General features: G+C 36.6%; 2 protein-coding genes across 2 annotated transcripts; one reads left to right on the top strand and one right to left on the bottom strand.

Moving 5' to 3' along the window:
- Positions 1–3,047: 3,047 nt before the first annotated feature.
- Positions 3,048–4,935, bottom strand: LOC104895201 (WEB family protein At2g17940). Its single transcript, XM_010681641.4, has 2 exons — positions 4,596–4,935; positions 3,048–3,886 (listed from the first exon to the last, which is right to left on the bottom strand). The coding sequence occupies exons 1-2, from the start codon at positions 4,737–4,739 to the stop codon at positions 3,326–3,328; spliced, it is 705 nt and encodes a 234-aa protein (XP_010679943.2). The 5' UTR covers positions 4,740–4,935; the 3' UTR covers positions 3,048–3,325.
- A 3,497-nt stretch (positions 4,936–8,432) lies between these two features.
- Positions 8,433–14,819, top strand: LOC104895200 (AP-2 complex subunit sigma). Its single transcript, XM_010681640.3, has 6 exons — positions 8,433–8,704; positions 8,814–8,912; positions 9,014–9,064; positions 14,035–14,208; positions 14,317–14,376; positions 14,574–14,819. The coding sequence occupies exons 1-6, from the start codon at positions 8,702–8,704 to the stop codon at positions 14,613–14,615; spliced, it is 429 nt and encodes a 142-aa protein (XP_010679942.1). The 5' UTR covers positions 8,433–8,701; the 3' UTR covers positions 14,616–14,819.
- The last annotated feature ends 869 nt before the right edge of the window (positions 14,820–15,688 follow it).

Here is a 15,688-nt window from a genome sequence, read left to right as displayed (position 1 = left end):
CAAGCTCCTAGATGCTGGTTTGCCAAATTGGTTACTGCTTTACGGGGATATGGCTTCCTACAATCATACTCTGATTACTCCCTTTTCACCTATACTCGTGGCTCTATTCAGATTAATGTCCTTGTGTATGTTGATGACTTAATCATTTCTGGTAATGATTCTGCTTCCTTGACGGCTTTCAAAGCCTATCTTAGTGATTGCTTTCACATGAAAGATCTTGGCTCCTTAAAATACTTTCTTGGGATGGAGGTTGCTCGCAGCTCCTCTGGCTTATTCTTATGTCAACGGAAGTACACTCTTGACATTGTGTCTGAGGTTGGATTATTGGGTTCAAAGCCGGTTGATTTTCCTATTGAGCAGAATCATAAGCTTGGCATAGCTGCTGGTGCACTTTATTCTGATCCTGCTGCCTATCGACGTCTTGTTGGGCGTCTTATTTACTTGGCTGTGACTAGACCTGATCTTGCTATTCAGTTCATATTCTCTCTCAGTTCATGCAAGCACCTCGTATTGAGCATTGGGATGCAGCTCTTCGCGTCGTCCGCTATTTGAAAGGCTCTCCAGGTCAGGGTATTCTTCTTCGTGCTGATAGTGATCTTACCCTACAAGGATGGTGTGATTCTGATTGGGCAGCTTGTCCTACCACTCGACGTTCTCTTACTGGTTGGCTAGTTTTTCTTGGTCACTCTCCTATCTCCTGGAAAACTAAGAAACAACCAACTGTTTCTCGATCATCTGCTGAAGCCGAATACCGCTTCATGGCTGCCATTACTTGTGAACTAAAATGGTTAAAGGGTTTGTTACTCAGTCTTGGTGTTCATCATCCCAAGGCCATTCGTCTTTTTTGTGATAGTCAGTCAGCCTTACATATTGCTAAGAACCCTGTTTTTCATGAACGCACTAAGCACATTGAAGTTGATTGCCACTTTGTACGTGATGCCATTAAGATGGCTTGATTCTACCTTCATATGTGCCTACTACTTCACAATTGGAGACATCTTCACCAAAGCACTCGGGAAGCGTCAATTTGAATTTCTTCTTGCCAAGTTGGGCATTTCCAACCCTCATGCTCCAACTTGAGGGGGGGTGTTAGGATTATAGAGATAATCTAGGATATCTTTGTATTTATGGTTATCTACATTCTCTCCTGATTTATTGTACATTTCCTATCTTAGCTTTATACTCTTGTATACATATAGCAACATTATCAATGAGAAAGGCAACACACATTATTCCATCCCATAAACGCTTATTAAGTATTAATCAAAAGCTGCATTACTGTTTTTGATAGTAAAGATCCACACTCCTAAGGGCTATGAAGCCACTTGAATTGGCTACTACGTATAAGCTTAGCCGAGGACAACTGAGCTGATTAAAAAGGGTTCACATGATCGAGTGAGTTACGATAGTGTGTCAAGTTGACTGATGATGCAAAGGTATAAAAATCACATGGTTACATGTGCAACTTCAATCTCTCTTTCTATTCCACAATTTTTAATTGAATTTTTTCATGCCTTCTTGCAATGTTACCTTCTTTTAACAATTTAATTCAACCGACCCTTTTCGACCACCTCTTTTGTTACTTGATAATTGATCAGATAAAGACATTATTATGATTTAGCAAATACTCCACATCACATGTACATAAATCCGTTCTAAAATATTCCACAACTTCAGTGATCATATGTCAAAAGACGATAGAAATTAGGGTTAATTCAAGTGGTGAGCTTTTTCATCTTTCCTAATAAGATCTAGGGTTTAATTCATACCCAAAGCATTTGCTTGGAATGTAAAAGGGGAGGGGGTTAGGGGATGTCTAGCTTGTAATGGGTCTCTAGGTGGGGACCTGTGCGAAGACAACTCAGAAGAATTTTTCTTACCAATTTTTTTTTAAAAAACAAAATATGTCAAAAGACGTCAATTTATAATAGCTATACTAACAATTCCGTCCTTAAAGAAATGTCATAGGCGTTATTGTGGGAATATATATTATATCCTATAGACGTATGTCCTTGGAAATTGGTTTCTTGATCATCAATTATGGGTTTCTTGTTTATATGAGTCTATGCCACGCACCAAAAAGGATGGGGAATCAACCTTGAAGAGATTTATTAGAATGAACTTATTAGTAAATTAAGGGGTGTTGCTAATTGTTAAATTTAATTGACTATCAATTTTACAAGCAATAATCTCAAGCAATTGTACAACAAACGAAAGAAAGCAATAGAAAGACACAAATAATTGTTACGTGAAAATCTGAGGCGGCAGATAAATCACAAACTATGCACTAGGAATCAAGATACTCAATAATAGTGATACAAAAGCTCTCAAGATCTCTCTGAAAATTTCCTCTCCCTTATTTGAGATTAATTGAGCCTGAAACGCCGAAAAAGTATTTATATTATGGTATTTGGGGAATTTGGGGCAGTGACTATTATAAGGGAGGAATTTTTTTTGGGGGGGGATCGAAAAGGAACAAATTCATTTTAAATGCAATATCGGGATCGAAAAGGATGGAAAGGTAATTGGAATGATCCATATCTTTTCCCTCTTAATAATGAAACTTCGTCCATTGATCTAAAGATTTTGGAGAAAACGGAGACTTTACAAGTTTCTAGCTAATAGATTCCAATTTGGTATCTATGAGACATATTGGTTATAATAACTCATACAATTGATACCATGGAGTTAAAACTTTAATATGGTACTATTATGAGGTATGTTTAGAGATTTTGCTATCACCATAATGTAGTGTATTCTCTGCTAGTTTCAAAGAATCTAAATATCTAATATCATATTTTTCAAAAAATTGGTAAGAAGAATTTCTCTGGGCTGCTCTCGCACAGAACCCTCACATAAAGGCTCATTACAAGTCAGACATCCTCCAATCTCCCCCCCCCCCCCCCCCCTCTCCCCCTTAAATTCCAAGCAAATGCTTGAGGTAGGAATTGAATCCTAAACCTTTTTAGGCAAGATGGGAAAACTCACAACTTGAGCCAACCACAATTCCTAATATCTAATATCATATTGGTAGTGCATAATCATAGTTAACAAAATTCAGAGAGCCAAAATCAATAAAACTCTCAAAAAAAATATTCATTGCAAAGTTACAATACACCAACTGCATTTTTTTCTAACCCCTCAAATATGGATTGCATATACAATTATTTACTCTCTTTTTCTCCAAAACTTTAGTACAAATTAAACTTGTGATTAATGTAACAAAATAAATCCGAACATATGTTTTCAATTCAAATTGAATAGCTACGCCCACCTATTGTAGATGGGTAAATCCGAAATATGTAGCTACTAGCTAGCTAGTGCTTTAAACTTGAGGAGAACGATCATAATCACCTTCATAGCTTCTTTTTTTCTTTGGCAAAAGCCATCCCATAATTGCAAGAACTGGTTTTTTATTCTTTCCTTCCTTCCTAATAGAAGAGCTTCTTCCAAATCTACTAGTACTTCTTTCATCATTGAGACTTTGCTTGATTTCTCTAGTTAGAGATGGTGGACTTGCAAATGTTACAATCTTCTTCTTTTGGAATTCATGTTGATATTCATGATTAATCCCATGATTATTATTGTCATAATTATTAGGATTAATCTCAACAAATTTAAGCTCTTCAATCTCTGGGTTGATAATGATGGGTTTTGGGTGCTCTTTCTTCACCACATTTTTTGCAGCTTTCATATTTTGGAGCTCTATCTTTGTTTCTTCTAACTCTTCTTTCAATGATTTTAAGCAATTTGCCATATAATTGCCTTCTTCTCTTGCTTTTTGTAGGGTTTGCTTTGTTTCTTCTAGTTCAGCTGAGACAAATTTATCTGCCAGTGTTGAGGTTATTATATTTTCTTTCTCTGAAGGTGTCTTGGCTACTTTCATCTATGCAATGCATCAAAATACAACATTGATTAGCATGCTGCATGCAATGTTATCTCTAAAAGCAGATTATCCTTTTTTTTTATGACACGCGACTTACAAACTTCGGACAAATTTTTATATGAGACTAGTTTTTAGGCCCGGGTTATGTCCCGGGTAAGGAAAATTTTCATTTATCAATATTGTACTTTAAAATGATAATACAAGATACAACTTGGTTTAGTGGTTAAAATTTTAGTATATGAACTTGAATTATGGGATCAAAACCTATGCTTCATGTGAGCTATGCATATCAAACTATGGAAACAAAGTACTATAATGAAACCTGATTATCAAACTATGCATAACCAATTAATTGACTATACTATTATAGATTAATTCTTTTTCGTTTAGAAATAGTTGCACCATTTCAAGTTTTCATGTTTGTCGATGCATGGTTTCAAACGTTACTATTTTCAATTATCAACGAGTAAAAATTATAAAAAAGTTAATATTAAAAAAATTATACATTGAGACGAATCTAACAAGATCTCATATAACTATGTTTTTCCTAAAATATAAATTACCAAAGATAATCAAAATTTAAGATGTGAATAGTAAACACTATGCAAATGATGCAACTATTTCTAAACGAAGAAAGTAGTACATAGCTAGTGCATGCAGGGTATGTTTTCAAAGAAAAACAAGCAAGCATATCAATATAAGTTATAACCTCTTTGAGTTGCTTGGCATAAATCTCCCCAACTAGCACCCTCTCTCCGAACAGCGCGACTGCTTCTTTAACCGATCGGAACGGTGGCCGAGAGTCGATGATTGCCCTTCCCTTGACCACCACGCCGCCATGCTCTTTCTCCATAGCTGAGCTATCTCAGTTGATGTTGTTATCAAGACTCTCTAATTAAGTTTATAGTACTTTGTAGCAATTAGTAATAAACCAAATTTTTAGTTTGAATATATATGAAGGTGGCAACAAATGGAAGACATTTTATATCTATGGGATTGATAATAAAGATGTATACTTGCTTGATTTAATTTGGCCAAACTAACACTACACTAATTGAAATGATTATTGTCATAGTACGAGGCAAAAGAGTAGTAGTAGTGGCTTCTGCTTCATTTCTTGGCTTCCACTTCACTCAACTTTTGTTATTTGCGTTGTGGTTGTAATGTAGTATCGTATTCGGTTAGGGAAGCCACTGTTTTTATCACTTTTTAAGTCATAAAATTTGGAAATTGGGGGAAAGAAAAAGACATGTTTTACCTAATTAATAATAAGTAAGTTTCTAATTGAAAAAGGGCTCCTATTTGATTTGGACTGTGCTCCTTTCTCAGTTTCTTGTAAGAGTTGTTTTTTAAAAGTGTGAACATCAGAAAATTCAGTTACATCACGATATGGTACATGTAAGACTATTTTGCTTATTGGATCCATTTCTCATTCAACTTCTTTGTTTATTTAGGATTTTTCATGTAAACTTAAGAATAACTTTTGGATGTATTATGCTTATGATATACCAGTGTGGTCTTGTGTGTAATTATCTAAATAAATACTTTGCACAATCTGAACCCAACAAGAAAGTAGCAGGTTTATTTTGATTAAAGTTTTCGGTCCCCTAAAACCACCATGACATCGGAGAGAGGCTCTGCCTTCTCTCTAGAAAAAACCCCTTAGCTTCCCAAAAGAAAACCTTAAAAACCCTAACCCCCAAATCAATTTCTTTAGAATTTGAAACCCTAGCCTCCTCTTTCTTCTCTTCCTCCTAGATCTAGTCATTGTTATGGGCTTATGGCTTAGCTTTGTCTACTAGCCCATTTTTTTTTGTCCTCAGTCGGACTCTTGGTTTTCTAGCCTCTTACTTTGCTTTCGCCATTTCTAAAATCAGTCAATTTGGAAATGGTTGTTCGCGGTGTGGGTGCAGTTCGTTCGTGGTGGTTCGTGAGTTTTCACGTCGCCGGTCTCCGTGGTTGGCGACGATTCAAGGTATGGTGGTCACTTTGTGAAGGTTTTGGAGCTATCTCAACTTTTGTGGTGTTTGTCTCGCCCCCCGTGACGGGTTTCACTATTGGTCCTTGGGTGAAGGTGTTAGCTGCGGCGGAGCTTCCACAAGTGTTCCTTTGTGCTCCTTTTTCTTCTTCTTGTTTACCTTGATGTTTGTAACGTTGTACCTTGTAACCATCCTTCGGGATGTTTTAGGGGGTGTCTCTTGTTGTAGACACCTCCTAGCTTTCTCTCCTGATCACAAAAAAAAAAAAACAACCATGACATCATCATAGTTTGTGTCTATATTCAAGAATCTCATGTATTCGCAGATAAATTTATCTTACAACAATTCAAACAACTAACATATACTCTTGCGAAAAAAAAAATCCGGCCCTATCTCGGTCCACAGGATTTTCATATTCCAGTCCAATTGGTTCTATCCGCTGCTGGATCGGTGCACACCCTACTTACACGTGCTAGCATTAAGTTTAGGATACTCCAACCCTTATATTGTCTCTCATTTTAAGTCTACCTTTTTATTATTCCTGAACAAGTTCACTTTGTAGCTTTTAAAACCTTTACTAGGCTAGATTAGTATTTACTGGATTAACTGGTTAGCAAAAAGATAATTGCAAGTTTGACTTTTACTAAACACATTGACCTGCCCAAAAACCCATTCTAAACTAAATATATATTCACTCAAAAAAACACCCAAATTCACGAACCCATCCAAACACCTCAACCAAAGGAAGGTATTTTCTCTCTCTCCTCCTTTTATTTCATCACTTCATCTTCTCCATTCTCTATGTATGAAGCTTATTCATTAACAAGCCATTCTTCTCCATTTGCAAAGGGAATTGCGAAGGAAATTACTTGAATTATCATGAATCATTGCATAAATGAGTATCTTATACATGTGTTTACATAATCACTGCAGTTGAAAAAGGGTTTTTGCATATTTACAAGTATTCGGGGTTATGAATTGTGATGTTCATTTACTACAATTATGGTGAAAATGCGAATTTATGCTAAATTTTTGGCTTATAATTTTGCACATATGGTTTAATTTATCTGTTTTTAGCTATGGTTTTATCCTTGTCGAAGATATGAAATTGTAGGTCTTCATGAAAATTGCTACATCTATCAATCAATTTGAAAATTTTACATTTGGTATCATACGACATAAGAAATTTAATAGGAGCATAAAATTAAGAGCAAAATCAACGATTGCAATAATTCACCAAACATTGAGCAAATAGGATAATTGCAGGTCATAGAGGACATAAATAGAACTTCGGACCATGATTAGGACCACTTTTTCTAGTTCGTACCACCGCATCGTTCCCACGCCTTTATTAACAGTTTGGTGTCAGATCCTTCTTAAATTGGCGGAGCAACTTAAGCCGAAGGAAGTTTATTTGATTGCAAACATGTTTTGCAGAAAAGAAAAGCTTCAATTTTTTTTGGGTGACCAACAAAAATGGAAAAAAAGAGACGAAAAGATGAATAGAGAAAAAGAGAATAAGAAGAGATAAAAGGGGGACTCATGTTTTTAGTGAGCAGACAAGGAAAAAAGCAAAAAGAAAAGAAAAAAGAAATAAGGCAATAGTCACATGACATGCTACCCGTAACCGGCATTTACATAGAGTTATATGTAACATTTTAATCTAACCTAATTAAAGTTATACTCATGTTATTTGTCGTCTGTATTTACAGTATATTGTCCGTATTTATACGATGTTTTTTTTTCTTCTTCTCCCTCCATAACCACCACCCCTCATCCACCCTTGTCGCCACCACCACCCCCGCCCCTCCGCTGCAGTCTCCCAGCCACCCTGCAACCCCACCAGAGCACCCCGAACCCTACCCCTGCAACCCTTCCTCTGCAGCTCGCCACCCTACCACCTCTACATGCAACACCCAGGCAGCCCCCACCCTTCACCTCCCTCCTCTCTATCGCAGCCACACAACGCCCCCACTACACTCCACCTCCATCCTCTGCCTTCGTCTCAGCTCCCATCCTCACCCTCGCATCCCCCAACGCCCTGCCCCCAACACTCTCCCCCCTCCCCTCGCAGACCTCGCGTGCACGTTTTCTGAGATTTCAATTTTTTGTTTTCACTACTAGTACTCCTCGTGGAAGCGAAATGAAATTCCTTTTCCACCATGGTGGAAAGAGAACAAAATTTTGTTTTGGTTCCACCATAGTAGAACCGAAATAAATTTCCGGTTCAACCATGTTTTCCGTTTTCAAGATGACAGAATCGAAAAATTGATTTAGTTCATACTAAAAAATCTGAAATTTTAACATTTTTGAGGTAAAGAAAAAAAGTTTAAAAAAAGAAAATACAAAAATACGTATAAAAATACGGACAATTTTAGTAAATACGGACGATAAATAGTTAAAATGAGAAGAGCACGCAAATATTAACTTATTTAAAATATTTTTTCTTACATTTATACTATGATTTAGTGTAAACAGGTTCATTTAAGTTTTTTTTTATCATCAATATATAAATAAAACTTCCTATATAATAATTTATTTCATTGCGAACAAACCTATCATTTAAGCGTCCGACACACCGGAGAGCACGAGCTCAATAGAGCTGATCTACCAATCCCAAATTTCCAAGTGGTCAAAACTCAAAAGTATCGAACTTCTAACTATCAACTTTCGACCCTCTCCCAGTCTTCCTTTTACAAATCACTCGTCTCTCACCGTCGACAACCCTTTTTTACCATATCTTCCGGCATTACAAAATTTCTTAGCTAGACTGCAGAGAGAGAAATTATTCTGCTCTTTAACCTACCAATCACTTCCAATCCCTCTGAAAAAGAAAATGGTAATGTTCTTGTACTCCATTAAAGTACTCATAAATTAGTTCGATCTCTCTTCCTGATTTGCTATGCCCTAATTTTCTTTATCTCCTTTTTTTTCAAAAAAAATGGCAGATCCGATTCATATTGTTACAGAACAGACAAGGGAAGACGCGGTTGGCAAAGTACTACGTACCTCTCGAAGATTCCGAGAAGCACAAAGTTGAATACGAGGTTTATACGCTACTAATTTAACCTTTAATTGTGTTTTTTTTCGTTTTAAATTGTGGTGAATCATTTTTTATAATTGATTATTTTTACGAATTGTTGCCCAGGTTCATCGGTTGGTGGTAAATAGAGACCCGAAATTCACCAATTTTGTCGAGGTTTGGGTTCTTTTTGTTTCCCCTTTTCCTAGGTTTCTTTAATATCGGAGGATTATCTGTGATATGAGCAGTTTTATTGAATTGTGTTGGAGTTGGAATGTTTATTACTTTGTGAGAATTGTTATGCTTTGTTTAGGGTAGTTGGGTAGAGGTAAAATTGGGGATCATTTTTGGTGTTCTTATATGAGTTGTGAGATTTTCGTAGTTACAGGAGCGAACCATTTTGAGGTGGTAAATATGTGTCTACTGTCTAGTAATGAACAATGTAGAACGGTTTGAAATAGTAGACGGTCCACTAGGTCGCATGAACTCAGATCATAATTGATATCGGTAATCAAATGTAGCAAACTGGTTAAATTTATACATAATATTATTGTGGTGGCTGATTGTCTGGATTGTTAATATTGATATTACCAAATCTTAATAGCTGAATGTTAAGGGGAATTTGGTATGTTATACTTTGAATTCATTTGACTCCTATATGTTTTGTTCATCTTGGCCAACGGTTGCAATGTGGTTCTATGAAGTTGAGTTTACTTTACCCCTTCATCAACTTTACCATGATCTAGGAGATGGGACTCAATACTTGAGATAATAAGTATCTAAAACATTGTTAACATTCTTGAAGTCTTGCTCTACCTATAGTAGTATACATCTTAGTCGATCCTAATGGAGTATTGATGAAATGCTGCTTCCTGTGAATTGTCATGCGATCATGACTAAATTGTATTGGACCATGCATGATAGAGCTGAGACGGGATTTGGTACTTGGTAGGATAACAGTTGGGCACTAAATCTTCTTAATATAGCCTTTGCAACTTCACTTGTGTCCGTGCTTTGTGCTCTTGGATCATGGTTTGACAATGGAAGGGCACTCAAGGGATTAATGTTGGCAGCTTCATGCTAGTATTACATGTTTGGCGCTGAAGTAAGCTTGTTTTAGTTGTTATAAGCATGGGGCTTTGTGATCTTTTCTTGGGAATATGCTGTGGGAATATTTAAGTTGTTCGAAGTGTTACTAGGAAAAGCTATCCTTTTTAGACAATCGGCGTCCACTAGTTGAGCAACTATATGTGTGGTGGAGGGAGTTTGGAGAGGGTGGGGGGCCCTTCATCAAACACAAGTTCTAGGCTTCGTAGCATACCCTTACACTCAGACTAACATATATATGATTGTTGGGCTAGCAAGTTCCTTTTAACCTTCTGGCTTTCTGCAAGTTTTGACAACATCCAATTGCAACAAGTATAATGGGAGGCCTCATTTAGTGTTTCCTATACTTGCTGAAGTTCGGTTTATTTGTTTTTCAAGCATGGGGACTTTGAGATTTTTTTTGTAGAAAGTTTCTTTTGCTATTTTCATTATATTACAAGGGTGAGTTGAAAACTTGTAGAGTATTTTACATTCACAATATCTTGTTTATAGGGTGGGGTGGAGTGTTAAGAGCAAAAGTCCAACATGGGGTGGCATGTGAACAAGAGGTGATTTTGTGTTTGAGTTATAGAGTTGCATAAAAGTGGTGAGAAGAAGATTTATGAAACCTGGTAAATGGGCAACTGAGCGGAGTAGCTTTTTTTCTCCTTGATGTTTCGCTGCTGGTTGGGTGGCCAGGTGAAAACAAGCATTTGATGGTTTAGTAACTTTAGTTTTGGTTGCGACGTATGGACTCCGATTTTAGTTAATCATCACTTCCTTGTTAATTGTTGATCTTTGGTTACTCTAGGATTGTAGGATGTCTCTTAGAGTAGAATTTCAGCCTTTATAACGGGGGACTTGGGATTACCTGGTAGTGTTCTCGTGAGTGGAGGGTTGTGATTTCGGTTGTTAGGCAGGTTGCTAGCATATGTTGAATTGATTAGTGATATCGGTTGCTTTTCCCCCTACTTGTTAGTGAGTTCAGTGTTGTGCTCATTGTTCATGTATATTGTTTTGTCATTGTTTCTCTGCATTTTCACTTTAGACTTGCTCATAATTGTTATACTCTTCCGCTCTATCTTTTCATGTAGGAAAGGGAAGGGATATATGTCAAAGACCAATCTTGGTCTTGGATATGATGAGACTTCATAGTCTACAGTTTACTCTTTAGTTGATTATAGTGCTGGGGTGTTTGGGCAAGCAAGTTCGGTCTAGCTTGGAGCATCTATGAGCTGTGACTTCTGACTATGCTTGATATGTTTTCAGTAAAGGGTACGAAGGGAGCCGTAAAGTGATTTTATTTCTCTTTAGTAGGACGCACGATGTTCAAGAGTTGGTATTTTAGATAATCATTGAGGATATATGCTATTCGATAAGAATAAAATAAAAGGTGGTTATGGATTTTTAGATAGTATACACTTGTCCTTATAGGTTATGAGCTATGAAGCACGATTACTCCTCCCGGACACCGAATCCCGTACTGGGGACGGATACGGGATGAATTCGCCTTATTCGTCCCAAAACGAATCGGGATGGGTGGGTGCGTGGGTTAGGTTTGGGTACGGATGAGTTGAAACTGGGTATGTGGTGGGGACAGATTTAAAGGGATAGAAACGTACCCAGCTACTTTTAATGAAATATGAAGGGAGGGAAAATCAGATCTAGGGTTTTTTCTCAAAATTTTCGAACTCTCTCACTTGAACTGAGAAGCTAAGTCGCCCACCATCGTTGGCGCCATCTTCGGCAGCTCCTCCTTCGTGTTTCGTGCTTCATCGCAGCCGGTGGAGATTTCTCTTATGAAAGGAAGTCCTTTCTTGCTGTAGAAATGATACGTCGTTTTGTGGTTTGATACCTCCCTTTCCCTTTTCTTTAAAATTATTTAGGAACTACAGTGCACCTTAAGAGTTGAGACAATTGCACTCCTTCTGTTCCCCTTTTTTTCTCGCAAATTTTTTTTTTTAGGTTGAACTCACGTGTACTCTTGTTAGCTTTCTTCAATCTTTTTTCATCTAATCTTTTGACTTTTCAACCCTTCTAGTAATAGGATTTTTGTAAAGGAAGATTAAGACTTATTAATTAAGTATACTAACTACAGTAACTTTAAAATACGAAACATTGTTATTTAATATTTTACTTTTAATTATGACCGAATTTTTTTAGGGACAACTAAAACTTTTTAATATAATATATTATTTAATATATATGCCGAAGTACCCATTCTCAAGAATTTTGATTTTGCCGTTTTCTGTTCCCATACTCATCTCCGTATCCGTTCCCGTATCCGTATCAGTGCTACCTTGGTTATCATTAAGTTAGGTCCTTTATCTTAATGTAAATTTTTTGAGTTGACAATTTATTAGCTCTTTGGTGAGACAACCCTATATTTCGCTGGCCTATTGCCTCATACCAAGAATGACATATTGCACAATCAATTTAAAAAAGATTGCTTGATGCTAGATCATCATTGCGTTGCTTTGACAATGCTAGCGTAGTTCTTTTTATATAATTCAAGAGATTATTTATTTTGACTGATTCGAATAGTTTCTACGACACCTAGGCAGAACTTGCAGTGCATGATGTTTACATGTTTCAATTTCAGTGCTACCGGTGCACAAAGATTGTGACTTTGTCCCTCACTTGATACAATAATATAGGAGGAAGGCAATGCAGTATACCAAAACAATGTGAAATTTGACAATAATGTATATGGAAGCTGGTTTGTAGATATATCAGCCTTGGGGGATACAATCCATATCAAAAGTCTGGTTGATTGCTTTTCTGGTACTTGCGTTGATGCAAGGCTTGATCGGAGAGAATCTGTGGCGTGGTAGCTTCAATTCTTTCTGTTCCAAAGCAGCTGCTCATGACTCATGAGTGAATGAGCTTGATAAGAGAAAGAGTAGACGTAGTATTGAGATAGAAAAGAAAAAGAAAGTACAGGCTTACAACTTGAAACTGGTTGTCATATGTGCTTTCTTTTATTATGAAGCAAAGTTTTCCAGAGAGCAATACTAATTTTCCTCCACTCTCTCATATTGAATACAGTCCCTTATTAGTCACAACCTTGGAATGGTAGGACATTTGTTGCTTGATTATCGAATAAGCTTTTGTTCTGTCAAAGACGAAATGAATATTTTATCTGTCAAGAAAGACTGATTGAGAGGACAACTAGGATGTAGAAATCTTTTCAGGATCTTGTAAAAAAAAGCCAAACACATCATCAAGAACACCAGATGTAAGCCCTTGATTCTTTGGCAGTTGGTTCTACATTTGAGGGTACGAGTTTCACCATGGGTATGAACCTTTTAGATTTTTCATTTTGTATAGGCTTGGCACTTGTTGGGCGCCTTCTATTATTTAGGGGTGTTTGGCCAGGCTACTAGCAGAGCTACTAAGACCCAAAAGCTAAAACTCTGCCAAACAAACTCTGATGGATATTTTAAAATGAAAATAGTTTCTGTTTCTCAAAAGCACTTCTAAATTGGGTGGCCAAACAAATTGAGAATTTCTCTAGAAACTGTCTATGGGAAACTACTTCCTCTGTTTCACAATACTTGACACTGTTTGATTTTTGCACAATTCACACATTCTCTTATAACTTGTTTTGTGATATCTACGCAAGGAAAAATATAGTTATGTGAGATCTTGTTAGATTCCTCCACATATACTTTCAAGTTTCAATAAATCAACTGTTTTAAAATTTTATTTATAGGGAATGAAGGATTTTAATGGTTAAAAATATGCATTGGCAAGCATGTCGAGAAAAGTGTGTCTAAGTACTTTGAAAAGGAGGAGGTAGATTTTAGAAGCTTGGCTAAACAGACCTTATTACGCATAAAAAAGGCTATGTTCCTCGTGCAAATTAGGTAGATTCTGGAATACGTTGTGTATGGTTTCTTTCCAAATTAGTCGGCACATTGAGTTAGGCTTGTCAAGTTCTGAATTTGGTTGTTAGCTTTCATTTCATTTAAGCTGTCATATGGATCCTTTGAATTGTTCTTAAGTCTACCGTATATACATAAAGTATGCATTGACATGCGCCATTGTCATTTTTTCAGTTCCGTACGCACAAGGTTATCTACAGGCGTTATGCTGGATTGTTTTTCTCCATGTGTGTTGATATCACAGATAATGAGTTAGCTTACCTCGAGTGCATCCATCTCTTCGTGGAGATACTGGATCACTTCTTCAGCAATGTGTGCGAGCTGGATTTAGTCTTCAATTTTCACAAGGTCTGCATTATCATATGGCAATATCTTTCTCCATCATGCTTTTCTTTAGCTCTGTTTTTGCTTGCATTTTCTGGGTTTCTTTTTTTTCATCTCTTAATTGCTGTATAGGTATACCTGATACTTGATGAATTCATCCTTGCCGGAGAGCTTCAGGAAACGAGTAAGAAGGTGTGTCTCCTGCTTCATTTTCTTCCTGGTGCTTCTTTTTAATGTGGCCTTTATTTGCTTGGTCTGCATTCAGGCATTTTAAACTTCAGTTTCGAGTGTTGAGTCGTCTTACAGTTCTACCAAAGCTTGTTATTGATAGTACTTGATTCTCCTCTCGTTTGAGCTCTGACAAAAATTTTCGAACTATTATATTGCAGGCTATAATAGAGAGGATGGGTGAATTGGAGAAACTCGAGTGATTTTAATTTGTTGTAGATGAGTAACGCGGCAGGCAGCTTGTTATGAGATTGATGATTGAATTTGTCTGAGTTCTCTCTTGTTGTCGATTGAATTCTGTTGGGCACAATTCTCCCATTATAGCCTCATTCACGGAACAGATATATCCGTCCTGTGTATATGATTGCTTCTTGTGATTATAGTCAATTTTTGTATTTTCTAGTTGATTTCTTGATGCTTGCCATTTTTCTTCTCCAATCTATGTTTTAGTAGTTTTCTTTGTGTATGAACTTATGGTTTCCTACTTCCCTTGTTTATGTGCCTTATTGTGCTACGAGTATGGAACTGTGGATGTATAATCAAAATTCATAAGGAACTCTGAGAGGTTTAACACTTGTCGACGTATCGTATCAACTGCCAACTTTTGTAATATAGCTGTCACTTGAGCACCTCATTCCAGAACATGAAAATATTGTTCCGTTCCCAAGTAGCATTTTCTTTGACAAGTTTGGCTTGAAAGATGACTACAAAATTGCAGACATGCTCGGATTGGGATGATGCATAAGGGGTAATGAAGATAAAATTAAAGAGTAAAAATGAGTTTAGGTAGTGATAGTGTGGTGATAATGCTAAATTGTACTCCCTCCGTCCCATAATATAGTGCCTATTTCATTTTTGGTGGTCAAACTTTAAAATCTTTGACCGAATATTCTCATTTGTATATATAAAAAAACATATTCATGTAGGATCTTGTTAGATACGTTTCAATGTGTAGTTTCATAATATCAACTTTTTATATTTTTTATCAATAAGGAATTGAAGATATTAAAGGTCAAAGTTACGTTTTGGAGACCGTGAAAAAAGAAACAAGCACTATATTATGGGACGGAGGGAGTAGCTATGTTAGTGAAGATTATAACCTTAACAAAAAGGTGGTTGTTTGCGCTTCAACAAGGTCTTACGAATACCCAAGTTGAAGTAAGAACCATGTAGACAGTTACCAATTATGCAAACATAGTAAACTTTACACATTGGAAAATTTTGATATGAGTATTTCTTTTCCATCTTAAGATATAATTGTTGAAAAGGATGAAGT

Source organism: Beta vulgaris, chromosome 6 (genome assembly GCF_026745355.1).
Source record: "Beta vulgaris subsp. vulgaris cultivar EL10 chromosome 6, EL10.2, whole genome shotgun sequence".
Classification (NCBI taxonomy): Eukaryota; Viridiplantae; Streptophyta; class Magnoliopsida; order Caryophyllales; family Amaranthaceae; genus Beta; species Beta vulgaris.
Note: the sequence above shows the minus strand (reverse complement) of the source record. Positions and strands in the feature narration are given on the sequence as shown.